The 21,893-nt window shown below is 42.1% G+C and overlaps 1 protein-coding gene across 25 annotated transcripts in view; it reads right to left on the bottom strand.

The window, feature by feature from the left end:
- Positions 1-250: 250 nt before the first annotated feature.
- Positions 251-21,893, bottom strand: part of LOC133127692 (CLIP-associating protein 2-like) — a 113,840-nt gene continuing 92,197 nt past the window's right edge. For 24 of the 25 annotated variants that reach the window (XM_061240874.1, XM_061240855.1, XM_061240957.1 and 21 more), the window contains 13 exons: positions 21,416-21,479; positions 16,285-16,448; positions 14,939-15,017; positions 10,943-11,086; positions 7,914-8,057; positions 6,550-6,656; positions 6,099-6,255; positions 4,794-5,001; positions 4,134-4,321; positions 3,254-3,382; positions 2,961-3,167; positions 2,760-2,876; positions 251-2,496 (listed from right to left, as the gene is read on the bottom strand). In XM_061240874.1, the coding sequence (XP_061096858.1) occupies positions 2,407-2,496; positions 2,760-2,876; positions 2,961-3,167; positions 3,254-3,382; positions 4,134-4,321; positions 4,794-5,001; positions 6,099-6,255; positions 6,550-6,656; positions 7,914-8,057; positions 10,943-11,086; positions 14,939-15,017; positions 16,285-16,448; positions 21,416-21,479 (1,798 nt within the window). In that variant the 3' untranslated portion in view covers positions 251-2,406. Of the gene's footprint in view, positions 2,497-2,759; positions 2,877-2,960; positions 3,168-3,253; positions 3,383-4,133; positions 4,322-4,793; positions 5,002-6,098; positions 6,256-6,549; positions 6,657-7,913; positions 8,058-10,942; positions 11,087-14,938; positions 15,018-16,284; positions 16,449-19,287; positions 19,291-20,521; positions 20,600-21,415; positions 21,480-21,893 lie in introns of all 25 variants that reach the window. The other variant, XM_061240924.1, reaches the window with a different exon arrangement.

Consider the following 21,893-nt stretch of genomic DNA (forward strand, 5'->3'; position numbering starts at 1 on the left):
AATGTCAGGTGTGATAGTTTGGAGAACTACCAAAATGTTGTTTACACTGTAATGGCATAAAAAAAAAAAACTAAAAACAAATTCCAACTGTCAAAACTTGCGAACAAGCACACCATACGGGAATGTGGTGGATATTTTCCAGTTGGTGCTGATATCAAAAAAAATTTGGGAGTAGTTTTCACACAAAAAACTGGCAGAATAATAATAAATAAAACAAGAACAATCTTCTTTAAATAAAGACAACTTCATATAATGTTCTGTACATTTTATTGCAGGTATATGCACAACTGTAAGCACAGCTCTATAAATAGACAGAGTAACAGAACAGTGAGAACTTGAATGTTACGCTCACAAGGGGAAAGATTGGACACTATTACAGGGGAAATGGTGACACTGACAGTGCTTCGCCATTCAAGTCTGTAAATACATTTCTACAAATTTTCCAATGAAGAAAAATTAATCTAGTTTTGCAATGAAAGATCAATGCTGGAAACAAGATCAATGCAGTCCCTTTCACTTCCAGGACAGGTGAAATTCCCCACACTGACCTTTTAATTAATGTCATATGCATAAATGACAGCACGTAGAGGCCTCACCAATCTAACCTGCAGTTGTCGTGACATGGAGCTGCAGGACACCTCAGCCAGCAGGTCATGTCACACAACGGCCAATCGGATCAAGCTGGAAGATCATGTCCACTTAACGGGAGTTGTGCACACAGACCTTCTCCACCCCACCCCCATTCCCCCACCCAGACATTTGAATTTATGGACCTTGATACCTCTGTGGCTTTAACAGCGTCTATCCACTTCCACTTAAATCTGGTTACAGCAAACAAATGGTCAGACCAGTACAAATTCCTAGTTGTACCACCATGACATGGAACAGGCTGGAGCCTTTTTTAACTTCCAAACCTGGGGGTGGGAGTGCAGTTGGGCCACAGATCCAGGGCAGTTGCTCATAGTCACCCAAGTGACACACACACATGCAGAACCATGGAGACTGCTCACCATCGACAGAAATGGACACTGCCTTGCTGCCTCTGGCCCCAACCTCTGCCCATGCAAAAATAATGAAGAGTTACAGTTTTGAGATCCTTTCACTCCTATGAGACAGGGAATTGCAGGCTAAATAAAAATCTGGCACACCTTGACCAAATTACAATTTTAATGGGACAGTGAAGACAACATGCCCACAATTTTCCTTCAAAAACATATTATGTATTTCCCCAAGCACGTATAAGGGGTAAAAAGCCCAAAACAACATTAGTAATATCTGTCAATAACTTCTATAAATTCCGAGATGCACACTGAATACATTGGTTTCTGTGGGTAGGATGACTTCAACATGGGCAAACATAGTTGAGGTGCATGCATCCAATATAGTGTGTTTCACTATGTTGTTCCATCATTTTATCAACCAAAGGACCTGTGAGATGTGAAAGCTGGGTACACATTAAATGCAGTCTACTGCACAGCAAATAGGCCACAAGTGAGGTGAACTGGTGAATGATGAGTAATGAAGACTTTACACAATAAAATATCACACTTTTTTGGCCCAGCAGAGGAACAGCCTGGCTCTTTGTGGTCTAACCCACACTGCCATGGAAGATCCTGGACTACTTCAAGTGTTGTGTATTCAGGAATCAGAAGATGACATTGATTGATGTAAAATCCAGAAAGTTTTTAAAAGACAAATTAAAGACAAAACCATCAGGGACATCAACATTCCAAAATGACAGAAAACAACTAATTTTCCATAACACATTGTGTGAACCTCTTTTTGAGAAAGAAAAAATATTTCAGTCTTTAATAAACTCATTTGTTGAAGGTGTGCTGTATCCATGAATAAAAACAACTCCACTTTGGAATTAAAAGCTTTGCAATCCATATATACAGGCTTAACCACCACATTTAATGCCTGGAGTAGTCATGGTGGCAAAAAACTTGCTATGGTAGCACATTTGTTCCATTAACATTGTAAATGGTCATCAACAACAATGGTTGATACATGTTACCATACTAGTAGCACGAAAATAACAGTCAGTGACCACATCGTCCCAACCAGTACGTCACTGACAATTGGTGCTTAGTATTTACTTCAATTATTCTAAGTTTACATGTTGCAGTACAGTTAAGAGAAAACAAAAGTATTGTTTTGCTGTGTTGCATCTGAATCTCATTTTTGTGGTAGTGTAAAGTTAAGCATAAATTAGTTTTCATTTAACCAAAACAAAAGAACATTTGATCTGTAACACTGATGGTGGATGGGTGAGTGAGGCCATTAGCGATATTCTCCATGTTATAGCGGGGCTAGCCCTACGGACCCCTCCAAAGTCCCAATAGAGTGGCACTGCGGGTAGCATGCATGGTGGTCGGTGGGGAGGAGTCTCCTCTTGTTCCTGCTTTACAAGCCCTGGCCTGAGATGTCTGCCGTGGGATCACTGCCTCCTGAGCCTGACTGCGCCCGCTTGATGTACAGATTCAGTAACTTCAACTGCAGGGAGAAGAGCGAGAGAATAAGAGCAGTCATTCGACACGTGCTGTGCAGAAGTGCTGAGAGGTCTTCAAAAGATATTCATAATAGAGCCACCTGGAGATTGGAGGTTTGAATGAGGGAGGAAAAGATGAGAGGAGGCTGGGGTGTCCAATCTTATCTTCTTCTTGGGGCAGCCTGTAGCCTAGTGGTTAAAGTACATGGCTGGGACCCGCCTTATCCTTTCCGATAACATTGGACACCCTTGGTGGTGACAGACTCACCTTGCTGCCGGACAACTGGCTGAGGTGAGGTTTCAGGTCCTCCCCTATGACTGCGTAAATGGCCACCAGGCAGAACACACAAGCCTTCCTCACGCTGCTCTCCGAGTTATCATACCCCTGTGTCACAAAACAAGTAAACATCAAAAGGCAGGCTCAGAACAGGGACGGCAGCACCACCTTCGTCCTTGTGAGGAAGCCCACCTGTATGAGTCCGGGAACAATCTCTGGCAAAAGCTGGTTCAAGCCGTCCTTGGGAACGCGGTCAATGACCCTGGTCTGCATCTTTATGGCGGCCAGGTTGATGGGGTAGTCGGCCGTCTGGATGATGGGGCAAAGCACTTTGATGCACTGGTCTGGGCTGATGGACGTGGCGAGCATGGCCGCCGCTTCTTCTGCTGCTCGCACCACCTGCATACAGAACACGGATAGTGAGGCAAGGTCAGAGATGGTGAAGCCCAAGACCATTCCTCAAAGGGAAGAGGAGGAAGCCTCACCTCCTTGTGGGGGTCTTTGTGTGCCTCCAGGGCCTTCATTATGGTCAGCTCAGCATAGTTCTTGAAGCGCCCAGGCTGCCGATTCAGGATCTCCTTCAGCACTCGCAAAGCCATGGCTCTGATCACATGCTGAGAGAGACATTACAAAACTGCATTAGCAGCTTATTGGTATTTATATAAAACTGCATTACCACTAAAAATGTATAGACAAAAACTGCTCCCAAAAAAATCTGGTAACTTTGATGAAACCCATTTGGTTTCATCAAATCCAGAATCCAGTCTTGAAGGGCTGAGGCTGGCTTCCAACACCACTGATTTATTTAAGTTGTTGTTTAACTGAAGAATTGGCTGAACCTTCTGATCAATGCCTTATTTAAGCTACTGATGAAAAGGAAACCACAGAAACCTGCAGACACTGCCGCCCCTTAGAATTGGAGTAGGAATTGGAAATCGAAACGCAGAATCTCCTTGTGACCTCACACGATGAACTGAAGCTGACAGTGCCTGAATTTTTTTAAACCAGTCTTATCTTATACTGAATGAGTAGCGATGTTAAGACCTAATATTTTTCTTATGATTTGGTAAAAAATATATATATATATTTGGGAGCCCGCAAGTCGTATAATGCACGCCCGCCTTACATGCATGACAGCAGAGGTGGAACTTCTGGCTGGAGTGAAATGGTGAGACAGCATAGTGTTTCTGGGAGGAGGGAAGAGACTGTGAATATGTACTTATAGGGAGTTTTCTTGGTGGAAATGCAGCTACTTTGGGTCAGTGGTGAATGGTGTCTTTGGGTTGGTGTGTGTCGATGCGATGTACATAATATGGCTGGTGATGCAGAAGCGGTGCCGAACTGGCGTTGATGACATGTTCCTACTTCACGGTCGCCCAGTGTCTCCAGCAGAAGCAGCAGGATGGTTTTGAAGTGCTCATCCCACACCACCAGCTGGTTTTCCCGGATCAATTTCTGCAGCTCAGACAGGGCTGCCTTCCTTTCCTCCACCCGCTCATTGTGATTGGACAGCTCCTTCAGAAGTTCTGCCACCAACTCCGACTGGTTACTGCCTGTTAGCGAGGATAATTGGAGTGGTAATCACATGTACTGGATGAACCCATCAGTCACATATAGCCTGCAGTGCTCTCATCACTCACTATCACTCACAGCAGGGTAAACTGTGCACTCTTCATTGACATTGTCATTGCTCATCACTCAGCAGTTGGCAGTCATCACTCACTCCAATCTGCACTTACCACTCACTCACAGCAGTCATCACTCACTCTCTCTCTCTCACTCTCTCTCTCTCACACTCTCACTCACTCTCACCAATCTGCACTTACCACTCACTCACAGCAGTCATCACTCACTGTCTCTCTCTCTCTCTCTCTCACTTTCTCACCCACTCACTCTCTCTCTCTCACTCTCACACTCACTCACTCCAGTCTGCACTCATCAATCACAGCAGTCTGCAAAATATTAATGTAAAGCTTGGGTAGAGTCTTCTAAAACAGAGGGGCAGTGTACACATTAGCAGTGTACCTTCAGGGAACTGCTCTGTGTCGTCATCAAAGATGGCCTCTTTCAGGGCAGACTTATTGAAGGAGTCGGAGTAGTTGAGAGGGTTGTAGTCACGGGAGCCTCGAGGGCTGGAGTGTAGCAGGGGCATGGTGTTGAGGAGTGATGTCTTATTGTCCAGTGCCGTGCGTCCAGCATCCAGGGTGTCCACACTACTGCTACCTACTCCACCCTGGAGCACACACAGGAGGCGTTAGTGTGTACACACACACACACACACAAACACACACACACAGGAGGCGTTAGTGCGTAGACACACACACACACACAGGAGGCGTTAGTGCGTAGACACACACACACACACACACACACAGGAGGCGTTAGTGCGTACACACACACACAGGAGGCGTTAGTGCGTACACACACACACAGGAGGCGTTAGTGCGTAGACACACACACACACACAGGAGGCGTTAGTGCGTACACACACACACACACACACACACACACACACACACACACACACACACACAGGAGGCGTTAGTGCGTAGACACACACACACACACAGGAGGCGTTAGTGCGTACACACATACACACACACACACAGGAGGCGTTAGTGCATACACACACACAGGAGGCATCCTTGCACACACACACATTAGAGGCATTAGTGTGTACAGGGATTATTCAACCTGTCAGTGTTAATATTATTTGACTAGTTGGACCACCACCAAGTTTTTTTTATTTTATACTGCACATCTTTTCTTTATATCCTCTAGCCTGTTTGTTTTATGATAGACCTACCTACAATAATTAATTTTGAATGTGGTGTAACAGAGTTTTTCCTCTCCGTAGGCATTGTATTCCTATGCTGCAATACGGCATGAAGCTGGAGCTATACCCTGTTGACCATTATGCTACCTATAGTACATTTCCTGATTAAAGCTTTCTTTTTCTTGTGGTAGCTCCATATCCATTTCTCCCTGCCTTGTCTGTAGGTGTAAGCATACCATATTTTATGCATGTTTCCTATGCAAAATTGTGAATGAGGGCACTTATTTCATTTCACTGTGTAAATAGAAAGCCTTGTAAATCGGTTGTCAATGTGTCGGTATCTGCGACGGCAAAAGCGCTGCTATACAGTCAATGCGTTTGTGCTGCAATGGTTTCCTTAGTAAATCTGGCTCCAGGTCTTTTTTCCCCTGAGAAACATCTAGAAACCGCCAGCACTGTGATCTAACCCAGAGATATTTAACTGGAAACTCCAGATTTCCGTGCTCTGGAAGCAACTTGGGCTGCGCCATTTTGAGAAGTTTCATGGTACATACCGCCTCACTATCCCCGTCCTTCTTGGCATCGCGAGACACAGGCTCGTTCATGTCCTCCTGGCTGCGCACGCTGAAGCTCTGGATGGCCTCTGTCATCCCCCGCAGTGAGCTGTAGATGTCCTCAGAATTCATGTTCTCTGTGTCGTAGTCAAACGCACTGCAGGGAGCAAGAACCAGACTTACTCAAACACACCATATGGAGCAAGAACCACACATAGCCAAACATACAGTATGGAGCAGGAACCCCACCTAGTCAAAAACACAGTAGGGAGCAAGAACCACACGTAGTTAAACACACTGTATGAAGCAAGAACTACACATAGTAAAACACACTGTATGGAACCAGACACCACAGATAGAGAGAGCATGCGGTCTTCACTTCAAGCACTGTTCAAACATGTTACTCTGAAGTTTGCACAAATGCTAAAGATATGGGTGCACCCAGGCTTACCTTGGTGAGGGGGTGTTTTGCGAGGTGTTGGTGGGGGAGGTGAGGGGACTGGACCAGCTGGCGGGAGAGCGGGGTGTGTGACGAGTGAGAGGGCTGCCTGTGGGAGTCTGCCAGGAGAGAACCGCAGCCACATCAACCACAGTGCAAAGGCAGTAACCACACCAGGACAGAAAATGTTCACATTAATGTTATACAACCCCTCAACCACATCAACCACATCAACCACAGTGCAAAGGCAGTAACCACACCAGGACAGACAATGTTCACATTAATGTTATACAACCCCTCAACCACATCAACCACAGTGCAAAGGCAGTAACCACACCAGGACAGAACATGATGACATTAATGTTATACAACCCCTCAACCACATCAACCACAGTGCAAAGGCAGTAACCACACCAGGACAGGAAATGATCACATTAATGTTATACAACCCCTCAACCACATCAACCACAGTGCAAAGGCAGTAACCACACCAGGAGAGAAAATGATCACATTAATGTTATACAACCCCTTAACCACATCAACCACAGTGCAAAGGCAGTAACCACACCAGGACAGAAAATGATCACATTAATGTTATACAACCCCTCAACCACATCAACCACAGTGCAAAGACAGTAACCACACCAGGAGAGAAAATGATCACATTAATGTTATACAACCCCTCAACCACATCAACCACAGTGCAATGGGAATTAACCACACCAAGAGAGAAAGTGACCACACTAATGTTATACAATCCCATGAACTACCAACCACAGTGCAATGGCATTAACCACACCAGGAGAGAAAACGATCACACTAATGTTATAGAACCCCTCAACCGCCAACCAGTGCAATGGCATTAACCACACCAAGAGAGAAAATTATCACATCAACCACCAGCAACCAAATGTAACCACATTAACCATCAACTACAACAACAACCACAACCATAGCACTGCACAGCTTGCCACACAGACACACAGCATATCAGGCACAATTCTAGATGTCACAAAGGTAGCGCCCAAGGTTTCAGCTCTGAATCGCAGTTCACACTAAGAGAATAAATCATTATCTAAAGATGTCTAATTCCATCATTGGAATTCAAATTTGAATGTTGATATTTTATAGTTTACATATTTATATAACTATGTAACTTATTTATCATCAATCATGCCATGTTCTGACCTAATGAACAACTTTAGGGGAAATCAAAACAAAATCGACCGTAATGATCCGTTTCTTCATAAAAAAATAAAAAAATAATAATTTAAGTCATATAGGGGTGATTCTAGTGTTCAACCGGAGACACATCCTTAGAATAGTAAAGGTGGAGAGGAGATGTTATCTACAGATGATGTCAGACGTGAAGCTACCAGTGAAGGGTTGCTGCTGTGACGCAGGTGATTCTGTAAAAGTTTGGTGGCTCCATCCTGGAAGGTTTTTGGTAGCGCCCCGAGTAACATTGTGAACTCTGGGGTGTTGAGCTGAAAGAGGGCAATCAGTACCGCCTGGGCAGCCTGCAAGCAATCAGAAGTCAGAAATAATCTGTATTAGCCAATTGCAGCAGGAAATGATTCAATGGCAACCAGCATAAAAATATGGATAAATACAGTTATAAACATTGAATTTCTGACACTAACCACAGGAAATGAATCACAACCAATCAGAGAGCTGGGCAATATTTCAGCCTCAGCATGAAAAAATAAACTTACTTCCCAATTAATCTTCATTCACATTTACCCTTGTAACAGGTACGGGTGGAGTACATACTTAAAGGTACAATAGGTAAGATGTTTGCATAAAAAAATTGTTACAAGACCATTGTAAATCCCTTCCTATCAGTGAAAAGGGCTCACTGACATGTTGACTCACCCTCTGCCTGTGTTTATAGCCCTTAAACTCGAATTTAAAAATATACAGTTGATGGACCGACACTCACTGTATCAACAAGTTGTATAGCTGTACAATATTTCACGCTCACAGAGAAGGGATGGGATAAATAGTGTTATGGTTTGAAGGTGTTTGTTGCTGCAATTCCTCTCTTGACCGTTAGAAGGTTCAAAATTACCAATTGTACCTTTAATTTGGCCATTTTATTGAAACTGCATGTGATTACCATTAGCGTGCAGGATGCAATGTCACAAAAATAGGTATTTTCAATCAACTACTGTGGCAGGTGGGGCTCGGTTTGCGGGACAATCTGAGGACCAAGCCTACTGGTTAAATAGACAAACACCTGTGCTATATGAGGAATTAGTCCAGGCTTTTAAATGAGTGCACTCTTCTGCAGTAGGCGTCTGAGAATGGGGAACTGCGAGTGAGCTGTGTTTGAGCGAGACGGAGCTGAAAAGCAGGAGAGCTGGAAAACCACAGTTGGTTTACGATTGTCTTTATTATTTTTCATTTGTTAAGGACTTTTGTTGTGTTAAGAGTTGCTCTTGCACTCTCTCCCCTCTCCTGACGAGGATAAAACACTGGTGAAAGGCTGACATTCAATCTACCTCCCTGTGTCAATCTCTTCTGTCCACCATGGTGAGTGACAACTACATTTAATGGCTTTTTGAAAGAGCTCACTGACCCCAGTGTTTTTTTAGTTTTTTTTTAACAAAACTGAGAGGTAGATAAGGCTAAATAAATCTCATTTCATAGCATTAAGTCTTAATTTATAATTCTAGAATCTTGTAAAGGTGAGAGGCTGACTGCAACCGCTAATGTAACGTCCGTCACGTTGGCCGTGGTCCTTATCTTAGGCCCTGGTCCTTATCTTTGTTGTGCAGGTAGCAGTTGAAATTGTACTTCCCTCTCGGGTCTTTCAGTGCACTTATCCCTGGTTATGGGTATGCACTTTGTTGTATGTTGCTCTGGATAAGAGTGTCTGCCAAATGCCATTAATGTAATGTTTTTGAGGACATGTCTGTAACGGTTGTTTGAAATAGGATTGTATTAAAAATGTATATGCAAAGCTAACTTTCACCAAAGTGATATGTGATCTATACATCATTTATAATGATAAAAAAAGGTATGTTCACCATTTTTTGTCTTGTTCCACAAACAAATAAATTCCATAGTAGTGTCAACCAGAGCATACAAAAATAAACCTACTTCTCAACTAAACTACATTAACACTTGCCCTTGTTTGAGTTCCAAACTATTTATTTGGTAAGCATATTGTTTGGCTCTGTTTATAATGGCTTCCTTGACGGTCATAGGCACAACCCCGTAACAGACTCCAAAGGCAATCAAAAGCCTAGACTCAAGACTAGACACTGAAAGCTTTCTTATACCTGCAATTTGAATACCCCTGACCAATAAGAAACAGTGGAGTAGCCAATTGTCCCTAAAATGGAGGGACAATTTTGGTCCCTAAAATGGGAGGGACAATGTATAAAAATGTTTCATAGTCATTGTATAATTTCAAATCCAATGGGCTGTCTCCCATTTCAGGACACCATACTTTGGAACATAATAAGGTTATGTAAAATAAAGTAGTCATGTCTACTACCATCACCTATGTTCTCCAGGTCTGTACTGCATCTTCAGCTAGTTAGTTGCCTTAAGTTCTGTTCAGCATACGAAATGCATGTGCAATTGGATTCAGTTCGGATTAATACATTTTCCAGATTTGGCTTTGGAAAACTGCTTTGTTGCTTCAACAGGATGAAGCGACGTCTAGTTTGGCGGCATTTGGTAGAATTCTAGCAGATAAGAGGCTTCAGAATTCAGTCTGCTGCTGCTATCAGCAATTACATCATCAATGAATGAGCCAGTAACTGTGGCAGCAGTACATGCCTAAACCATAAGAAGCCTATCACCGTGTTTCCGGGGGCTCCTTTTAATCTATTCTTTTGGCCCTTCCACTCAGCCAAGTGGGTGCTATGAAAATATAATAATAATAATTAAAAAAATTATATTTTTCTGAGAGGTTTTGTTTGTAATTTTCTGACTAAATGTCACATCCACAACGCTACAATGAAGAATTTGTTCGAAGCGATCTGGAACGTCTTGACATATTTTCAATGCCTGCTGTCAGTACAGCCCACACAGAGAGGGCTGAAGAGAATTAAGGCCAAACTGCACACATGAACGATGGCTCAGTGGATTGACTTTGCTATCGGAGGGGCATTGAGGTGACAGTCAAAGAGGAAATAGACAATTCTGTACTAAGATAAAGCAACTTGGATTTGTGAGGTCGGAAATGGGATTGTTACTATTCTCATTCTGTAGTAAATTTATGTCATTTTGATGAACCATAATGTCATAATAGATGAGAGAAATGCGTGTACTGTATTGTATGTGTGTGCGTGTCTATGTCTTTTCTGCTGGGAGAGGTCAGAGGTATTGCAAGCCAATGAATAAAAAAGTTTGAATAAAAACAAAAGAAACAGGAAAAGAAGAAATGTACCTTCCGGACATCAGCGCTTTTGGGCTCAGTGGTCCACGTGATGATGCGTGAGACGGCCAGGCGGGTTTCACTAGAGTTGACAAAGTCCGGAGCATCCATCTGCATGGCCAAAGTCTCAATGTACTTGAGTATGGCCACTTTCACCTGCAATAACACACAAACATATTATCACTATGCACTTATTACATTATGTTACTGTACGGTGGCCATCTTCACCTGTGAAGACATGCAAAAAAAAAATTAAAATAAATTACAACATACTTATTACATTATATTATTGCACTATTAATCAGGAAGACAGAAGACATTTTTACAAATGAGTTCATAAAACAGGTGAGGGTACAAATCTAGGAAAGGGTACAACAGCAGGGCCCCTTCTAGGACTCAAGCCCACTACCTTCTGGTTGCAAGAGGTCCCAACCAACAGCACTACAATCCGTACACAGCACCTGCCTAATATTTCTTCTGCTGACACCCTCATTACAATGCATTCCACCTACAGATACCTCCAAACTGGAATGAATTAATGGTAGAAATGAACTACAGAGTTCACAGACTGTAGGGGATCTGTTAACAATTGCTTGATACAACAATGTAATAACATTTTGGCTGGGGTTCACTTTTGCCAGCAAGATGGTCACAGTCAGTATATAGTAAATGCATAAAATTCCCAATGCATTTACTGTATAGACACTCTGATGAGTTACAATAACAACTATCTGTTGATTACTACGAAATGTTATGGTTTTATAGGAATAAGAAGCGGTTATGGATCTGAAACACCAAATTTACTTCGCTGGAACGAAAAAACTCAAAAACGTGATGCACGATGTAGAACACAGTAAATCCTTTTTTGAAATTTTATTCAACAATGTTTTTTCTATGATTGTAACATTTGTGTGTCATTTGTTGGGCAAAATAAGGAATAATAATTCAAACCAACATGCAAAGCAATGTTTATCAAGCAGAAAAGGCAACGCCCTGATGGGAACTACACTCCACACCACACAGAGCACTCAACAGGCAACAATCTATAATCCTCTATACTTATATTAATATATCTCACAAGATCTGAAAACAGACTCATGAGAACAGGTTCATCTACCAAATAAAGCGCAGATTCAGCACTTTTTTCACTTTCTGCCTGATAGAGATTGCAAGTTGTGACTCTAAAAATACAAAAAAACTGAAATGTTAAAATAAAATAGAAAGCAAAATAATATTTGAATGATATAGTTATCATTCAAAGTAAGCAATAGTTTCATGCTGGAAAAAAGCAAGACATGACCAAGGGAGCAACGAAACACTCACGTAGAACAAACTTCAGAACAAAGCTGCATTCTATTTACCTGGTAATTATAGGCAAGCTTATGACTGGCTAATGTCACATGTATGATGGGAACGGCTTTAGACAAGAGTTCTGGTTTGGAGAAATAGGTCAGAAGAATTTCTAAATGGAAGACAAAAGAATATGAAGCGAGCCAATCAAGCAAACAAGCAGGGAAGGAAAACCCATCCCACCTCCATCCAAAGAAATCCTCCGCCCTGACACAGAACAGAAGCCTTTTTTTTCCATGTATTTTTGGTGCTCTATAAGTAGGGTCTCCTCCAGCACTGTTCCATTAAGAGAGCGTGTTATAAAATTGCTTCCCCGCAGCGCCACTGACCTGTGCCGCTTGGTTCCACACTTGGATTTGCTCCTGCAGTGTGCAAGCATGGCGTCTGGGGTTTCTGTGGGGAAGCAATTTTATACCGGCCCCATGCCTGCAACAAGACCTCCGCGCAGGCTTCAGAAAGAGAGAGGAGAGGTCCATCAATTACCAGCAGAGACACAAGAGCAGACAGAATAGGGAGGGAGGGATGAAAGGAGGACCGTGGCGAGCCAGCCAGAAGAGACAGAAAGAGCGGCGTGGAAGAGAAGAATAGCGGGAGAGGGTAAAGGCCCATCCACACCGAGAACTAGAACCATAACCATAACAAGGTGAGCATCCACACGGATGCACGATAACATTCTATAAATAGTCTCTCAGCTAGGTCATCTGCCATTTTGCATGTGATGACCTGTAAATGGATTTTTATTGGCTGTCAGTGTTTTATCGTTTATGTAGTTGGAAAACATTTCTCTGAAAGTGTTCCCAACTATATAGTTTGTCATTGTCATTGTTGTTGAAACTCATTTTTAAACGACATATTTATAGTTATTTTCCTCGGTGTGGATGGGCCTGGGTTTCGGGGAGGAGGGGCTTCCTCAAGGGGCCACAGTACTCTGCATGTTACCATAACTGGCAGAAACAGACAGATTGCAGGAAAGGATGTGAACACAGTTTTCTTCCGCTGTGAATGTGGGTATGGATTTTTTGCAAAATTCCTCCCACTGCTTCTTGCATTGTCTTTGTTTAGTCATGTCAAGGGACAGAATTAAACGGCATGCTAGGTTCTAGGAAAAAAAGCGATGGAACCACTTCAGTGCCAAGCATACAAATATTTCTCCTCATAGATGTTTTTCACTGCCGGTGCTTACTGACAATTGCCGCATTGGCCCAGAAATGCAGTTGAACAGCAAAAGTGCTTCAATGATCTTAGTGCCTGATCTCACCACTAGATGTCTAGATAAATATCATGTGTATCCTTTTTTACAGCCAAAACAAAAGGATATTGATGAAAGACTGAAAATTATCTTTGAACATTACATAAAAATATTATGTAAACATCATGGACAGAAATGCCTTCAACTCCAGACACAACTGACTTACCTACAGACGTATGTATGTCATATGACAATATTTTGATTGGTATATGTGCAATATCCCACAGTAAATGCGGACTGCAGAGTTCCACCAATATGTAGCATTAAGAATGAAACCAGAGTGAGGACAATCCACAGGACTGACCTTAAGACTATCTGCAGCATTCTATACTATATCTTAACACCCACAGCAACGAGACACACCAAGCCAAACTAATAGATGGGTATTCCATACGCATCCATGTACAATTCCATTTAATTAAGAAAATAGGGCAGCCAGCACCAAAGCTCCTGACCGATTACCATCCCTTTCAAGGTTCCAGCCCTACCATCACCAAACTTCCACCCCCTTTCAAATCTTTTCTTACAGTACTGCAAAGTCGCATGTTCTTTTGTTAATGCTATATTGACCAACTGGACAGTCAGAGAGTCACACGTCATTTTCAAACATGGTACCTGTGGTACTCGTGACTCACTTACCAGTGATTTTGTGGTATATCACACACAAAGAAAGTCCCTTCATACAGACTTGGCTTAAGATTGAAAATAGCATGTATTAATAAATGTAAAGCATTTATTGAATCATAACCTTGCACTAAGAGTAAGAATCAGTCGCATACATATCCGGTTAGTGCGTAGATGTGCAGAACTGAAATAAAGAATAAGTACACTCACCGTGTCAGCTCGGCATTATTTTACATTATAGAAAATAAAGAATTAGGTGAACAACAACCACATTTGTCACAAATGTCAGTATGTGTGACGATAACACAGCTTTCCTATTTACAACATAAGTCACATGTGGACAGCTTTAGCCAATTCTTCAGCGTATCTTATTTTTACCGATGTTATAACATACATTATACACATTTAGGTATGAACGGATTTGAAGACCACTCTCCAGGGTGTAAGTGAAAATCTTTACAGTCACATATGGGTCCTGACCAACCCAAATCTTGAAGTGAGACTTTAGCCAAGTCTGAACCTTGACCTTCCACTAAGCTGGACCAGTCAGCTCCAAAGGCCTCCAGGGTGACTAGTTGAACTGACCTTGCCCAAAATAGTCGTATGTCTATGCATCTTCTGTCCCAGACTCTGCCTCAAAAAGACATCCATTTATGCATCTTTCACTTAAACTCCGCTGCACACAGGCACCTGTCAATGCATCCTTCACTTAGACCCTGCCCAAAACAGACACTGTCAAAGCAGGGTGGCACCGACTTCTGGGCCACGTCTTTGAATGTACGCACCTTGAGACTGGGTGTCTGTGTCTGGTCCACAGTGAATCTCATGAGGATGGTGAACTGTAGGTCATTGGGGAAGGACTCCCTGTGGAGGAAGGGAGAGGTCAGAGACTAATAGATTAAATTGTTTGCAAGTTTGGCCAGGACGTCAACAACGTCATTTCCTTCCCGCAGGAATCATGAAGAGGTTCAGCTGTTTTTCAGACCAAATGTCAGAATGGGGAAGAAATGTGATCTACGTGGCTTTGACCATGGAATGATTGTTGGTGCCTGACAGGGCAATATCTCAGAAACTGCTGAACTCCTGGGATTTTCACGCACAACAGTCTCTAGAGTTTGCAGAGATGGTGTGAAAAACAAAAAACATCCAGTGAGCAGCAAGGCAAAAACACCCTGTTAATGAGAGAGGTCAGTGGAGAAGAGCCAGACTTGTCAAAGCTGACAGGAAGGTGACAGTAACACAAATAACCATGTTACAACAGTGGTATGCAGAAGATCATCTGAACACACAACGTGTCAAACCTTTTAAGTGGATAGGCTTCAGCTACAGACCAATAAGTCTAATAAATACCTAATAAAGTGCTCACTGAGGGTACGCACGTAGGTTAACGCAGCCAAAACATGTCTACAAGCTGGCACAACTGTTACAGTGGCAACATGCAGACATTTCTTTTATTATTTATTTATTTGCCAGGGACAATGTACAAAAACATTTATCTCAATTAATGAGAGGAGATGCTTTTGCATTAGATTTTAACTCCAAGCTCATTTCCATCAGGAGTCCCAGGGCAGGTTGATATAAAATAATACAAATACAAATTAAAGTATACAATACAAAATAAAGTACACAATACAATATAATAAAATCACAGGATCACATTTACACCCACATTTCCACACCTGAAAAACATGACCTACCCCTGCCCTAGCCCTCCCCTGACCCGTACAGGGCCATTTTTTTCAGGATTTCAGTTAGAAGAACAGGCTGTTTGCCAGTGTAGTTTAGAAACGGTGAGACAACAACAGTGACAGACACCTGCTTCCCTATCTACCTGCATTTTTTTCATTAAGCCATTTCTACCTGTAGTATTTCTACTTGTAGTGGTAATCTACAGCCAATAGTACTGCGGACATATGACCAGGTTAGCGCTTGTGTAGTGCTAACCTAGCCACATACTGAAAATTGTCTAGTTTTAACCAAGTAACATTTGCGTAGTGCTCGCCTAGTTCCAGGTGCAATTTGGGTAGTGTTAACCTGGTGACACGAGCCACTCTTGAAGTGCCAACCTGTTGGTGTAATGCTTTGTGTACTGTACACGGTACTGTGAAGCATCACTACTGTTAGTGCTAACCTGGTGACATCGAGGGCCTTTTGGACCTTGGCCTGTACAGAGCCTAGCAGGTCAGCGCCCATCTTCTTCAACAGCTGGGTGAGCAGAACAAACAGCCAGTCCTGCAGGTCATCCTTGTGTACCACGATGAAGTCCACCAACGTCTCCAGGAACATGCTGAACACCTGCGGGCGGTGCAGCAGGTACACACCATGACCAAAACGCAGAGCAGGCCTGGAAGCCTACACATGCTCACAGAGAGGCAGCCAAATAGAGAAAAGGTGATGTGGTGCAGCGAAGCGAAAATTGGAGAAACCTCAGGACCCGTTTGTCCGTCCCATCCCACATCCCACTTACTAGCATTAGTCACCTGCAGAGACAGCCAGCCATTAAATCAGTGGTACATGCAGGAAAGGCCATTCCCAAGTCAATACAAAAATGCATATAAAAATACATGATGTTTGGTGGTAATTTGAGTGCCAAGGCAGCACAAGAAGGCTGTTACTTCAATAAATAAATATACAGTGACCGGTCCCATAAATATCACAATATATGGAAAAGGCTTTAAAAAAACAACAATAAAAAACTATAACTAAGTATATAAACAACCAGTTAGATTAAAAGTATATTCATTAAACATTTTCAACTTTTGAGAATATGCTGCACAGAAAGCAACTAGCAAAGGCGGAGAAACATATGTAATGCGTATCGGTGTTATCTGTGACAGTGATAAGGAAGCAAAATCAGTGTATACAAAACTAGGTGTGCTGCAGTGTGGAGGTTAAGAAGGTTAAGAAGAGGCAGCTCATATTTTTAATTAAAAGGTCACATGTGATAAACAAGCCAAAAAAGAAGTCAGGTTGAAATATCAGAAATGTTCTTTTTTATGTCGGAAGATAAAAAAAAAGAAAAAACTTGAGTGATAAGATTTCATGGCTCCAGACACCATCTGAGTTCAGCAAATGGGGGGAGATAAATTAGTATAATAAATATTTCAGGTATATGATGGTATTTCAGTGCTCAGAGGTTTCCATAGCTAGCTAAATAAATGGCAACAAAAGTTTTGTAAAATTAAAGAAATTGTATTTTATTTGGCGTGTTGCTTCTTCAGCACTTATCGCCATACAAAACCTTCTTACATGACACTAGATACTTGTACTCAGGCTGCAGTTATATTTTGGGAGAAGTTAAAGGACAATGTATGATATCTTACATTGCAAGAGTTGGTGTGGTACAATAAGTACAGCTGTGTCTGTTGGGTATCAAAAGTCAAGAATGGTTCTCTTATGTGAATTCTCAATAATTTAACATAAAAAGTATTCTGTTAAAATTGAGACCTTGTCTTTTCAACTGTAGTTAAACAAATACATACCACAGTGTTATTATAGTTATCTGGTGGCACTAGTTTATCGCACCAAACATCATTGACCACAAGTGGCTGCTCAGCAATGAAATGTCAGTGTATTAGTAAGCAGTTCCAATTCATTTTGAAGCACACAGCATTTCATAAGCCACACAAGGCTTTTCAGATGCAACCAGATTAACAGAGTTAATAGCACAACCATGCAAGGGGATGAATATATAACAAACTTACTCTCTACAGAGAGTTCCACAACAGGGGGAGAGCATGCAAAAAAGAGATAAATACACTAATTAGTTCTGGCTGTACAAATCTATGACAAAAATAAAGTAATAAAATAATAGTCCAAGTTTTCTTCAAATGCATTAATTTCTGGCAGTGAGACACAATGACATGAACTGTGAAATAAAATCTGTGCAAAAGATACAAAAGTGTGTGGGAGTTCTTTCAGTTTCATCATAGAAAGAAGTGACAAGTGAGAAGGGACACGCTTTAAACATACAATGGAACAAAGCCCAGTGTAAAATGCATTCATCCGTCTAAAAATGTCCAGCTTTCAATCATATCATATACGTAACCAGGATACAGGACAGATCAAAATTCTTTATTTCCAAAGAGACTGCAATGTGACAGGACACCCATCTTCACTAATGTACACTTTATTAGGAACACCTGTAAACCTACTTATTCATGCAATTATCTAATCAGCCAATCGTGTGGCAGCAGTGCAATGCTTCAGTTAATGGGTCAGGAGCTTCAGTTAATGTTCACATCAACCATCAGAATTGGGGAAAAATGTGATCTCAGTGATTTCGACCGTGACATGATTATTGGCGTCAGACGGGCTCCATTTGATTATTATTTATGTAACTGCTGATCTCCTGGTATTTTCACACACATGCCACAGCCTATTTGAGTATTGTTGCTGACCTTGGAACAGAATCTCAAAGGAATCTTTTCAACATCTATTGAATTGACGCTGTTTCAAGAGCAAAGGGAGGCACAAACCAGTATTAGTATAGTGATCCTAATAAAGTGCTCAGTGATTGTATTATCAGGTGAATGACCTGAAAGAATATTAAGGTATAGGTAGAATTTGCCTTTGGGTCATTCCGTGGAAAATCAACCTCATTGGATTTGTTGTTCTAGAGATATTGGCTCTTAAAATAGGGGGGGTGGCACCAAAAAATTCACTTGGGTGTGGAAATTTGGGTTTGTGTCAAGTTTGGAGCCTCATATATTAATTGAGTCTACAAGTTAAAGTTAAAAAGCAGGGAAAAACCTGAAGATGTGGATGCTGGCACAATTTACTGGCTACTTTCAGAATTCTGCTCAAAATCTTTTACGTTCTTCAAAACATAAAGTGGCTTCCGAAAGTATTCAGACCCCCAATGGATACCATTTTTGGCAATCAATCTACACTCAATAACCCATAATGAAAAAAGTGAAGAAATTTTTGAAAAAACTGCACAATCTCTTTTACATAAGTATTCAGACCCTTTGCTGTGGCCAAATTGTGGTCAGTTGCATCCTATTCGCTTTAATTATCATTCAGATGCGTCTAGAACTTGATTGGAGTCCGCCTATGGCAAATTGAATCGATTGTACATAGTTTAGAAAGGCACACACTGCACATCAGGACAAAAAACAAACTATGAAGGAACTCTCTGTAGACCTCCACAATACAATTGTGGAGAGGCATACTGTACATCAGGGCAAGGGTATAAAACCATTATTTTGGTTTTATACCTTTGTTTTGGATGTGCTATGCAGAGATGGGAGAAACTTTCACAAGGACAACAATCTCAGCAGCACTCCATCAATCCGGTCTTCATGGTAGAGTGGCTAGATGGAAGCCACTCTTCAGAAAAAGGCATATGAGACCCCACGTACAGTTTGCCAAACAGCATTTAAGACTCCAAGAGCATGAGGAAAAAGATTATCTGGTCTGATGAGACAAAAAAGGAACTCCTTGGGCAGGACTCTAAGCACTATGTCTGGGAAACACCAGGCACTGCTCATGGCCAATACTATCACTAAGGTGAAGCATGGTGGTGGGAGCATCATGCTATGGGGGTGCTTTTCAGCAGCAGGGAATGGGAGAACGGTCTGAATTGACAGAAAAGATGAATGCAGCCAAATGCAGAGAGGCCCTTGAAGAAAATGTGTCCGGAGTGCACGCGACCTCAGGCTGGGCTGACGGTTCACCTCAGGACAAGTCTCTGACTGTTCTTGAGTAGCACAACCAAAGCCCAGACTTAAACCCCATAGAAACCCCGCATCTGTGGAGAGACCTGAAGATGGCAGTTCACAGATTCTTCCCATCCAATCTGACAGAGTTTGAGAGGATCTGCCATGAATGATCTGCCAGGATAAACTGAAATCCAGGTGTGCAAAGCTTATAGAGACTTACCCTTAGAAGTGTAATTAGAAGTGTAATTGCTGCCAAAAGCTATATAACTATATAGGTCATTTTCTCACATTCTCTATTGGATATATAAAGAACACAACTTTTGAGTAAAATTGGGAGTGGTTCCCCCTACACCTCAGGTAGATTTTTCACAGAATTACCTCGTTTCTGTTTAATCAACCAGACTACAGTGGCCTTCAGTATCATGCAAACCTTGAGCTTTGTTCCAGTCTCAGTTTAAAACAGTGCCAATATCATTCAAGGGAGGAACACATATTTTGCGAGAAATTAAAGGTGGTGACAAATACAAGATAAACACAGGGATACAGTGTCAGTGGAATGATTGCCACATTAACAGAAAAGCATTTAACCTGAAAAATTCAAACAGTATTTGAGAGAAATATGATTGTTCGGCTACTGCAATGAAACAGTGTACCTGAAAGAGAATGACAGACAGTAGACAGAGACGACAGTAAAATGAATTGTACCTTAAACGTGGCTGAGCTTATACCGGATTCTGCCGAGCCAAACACCCGGCCCGTGAGATGCCCCTTCACAACTTCTAGCTGGAATTCAAATTTTTTATTTTCATTTGCGGCTGTCCAGAGCCACTCACACATCTACACTATCGTGCCATGCAGCTTGTCAGTCAGTGACCGGTCAGCATATTATTTGTTAGTAGTTTCCTCTGCACATTATTCATGCTTTCCGGCAGAACAGCGTGTGATGCAAAAGGTGTGTACGTTTGATGGAGCCACTGAATGGTGGCGTCCCTGTTCATTCCAATCAGGCATGCCATTAGAGTTTATAGTGCATAACCGTTAATGTGGGGGCGTTGGTATCGCCTAAATCACGCTACTTCGGCAGAATCCGGTATATAGACAAATGCGTGACTGGATGGGGGGCAGCTGACCAGACGGTCTTGGGATGCGTGACTGGGCAGTCTCAGAGCCGGTCATTATTGTCGGAAACATGTGGGAGAGGGGGTGGTGGAGGAAGCAATCGTAGATGGAGGGGGGGTTGCTGAAATGATTGTCGATCAGGTGATCGATGGCCTGACATGAATTACTGTACAATTAAAATAAGTTCCTCAACAAATGTTAAAAGTAAAAATGTCAGGCGCAGGGATACTTCATAGATTGTTTATATGCCTCAGGGAAGGGATATTGAACATTCTTGAGGTTGGGTTATTGGATGGTCTTGTGGTGGGGTTATTGGGCGGCCTTAAGGTAGGGATATTGGACAATCTTGGGGTGGGGTTATTGGAAAGACTTTGGGTGGGGTTAATGGAAAGTCTTTGGGTGGGGTTATTGAACAGTTTCCAGTAGGGTGATTGGCAAGCCTCGGGGTGAGTGATTGGACAGTACCGAGAAGGGCTATACCTTGCTGTGTGGGTCTGCAAACATCCTGGTGAAGATCTCGCAGAGCCTCTTCAACTCCACACGACTGTAACAGAAGAAACACTCAAACGTAAGAATGACCACTTCCAAGACAAAATACAGCTGCTGCCACCATTAGCCTGACATATCTTAGGATATGTCTTAACCCTCATAGGCCCAACCTCACCTAACAAGTTGAACTTAAGCTTTCTTCAATAAAAAAGAAAGCCTGCACACTTTACAACACACCTTTAATTAGTGATACACACACTAGTACAAGGACAACATTTCAATCAGAATCTTCCTCTGAGATCTGATATTAAAAAAAAAAATCTAATTGGCTATTTGTAGCTGTGTTCCTACGCAATCGCCACTGCCAATTTCAGGAGAGTGAAGACATCCACATTTCTCCTCTGAATGAACGTGGCCTCATGGCCTGCTCCCTTTCACACTGCAGTCCACAGTCAAGTAAACACAGAGT

The sequence above is a fragment of the Conger conger genome, chromosome 1 (genome assembly GCF_963514075.1).
Source record: "Conger conger chromosome 1, fConCon1.1, whole genome shotgun sequence".
In the NCBI taxonomy this organism is placed as follows: domain Eukaryota; kingdom Metazoa; phylum Chordata; class Actinopteri; order Anguilliformes; family Congridae; genus Conger; species Conger conger.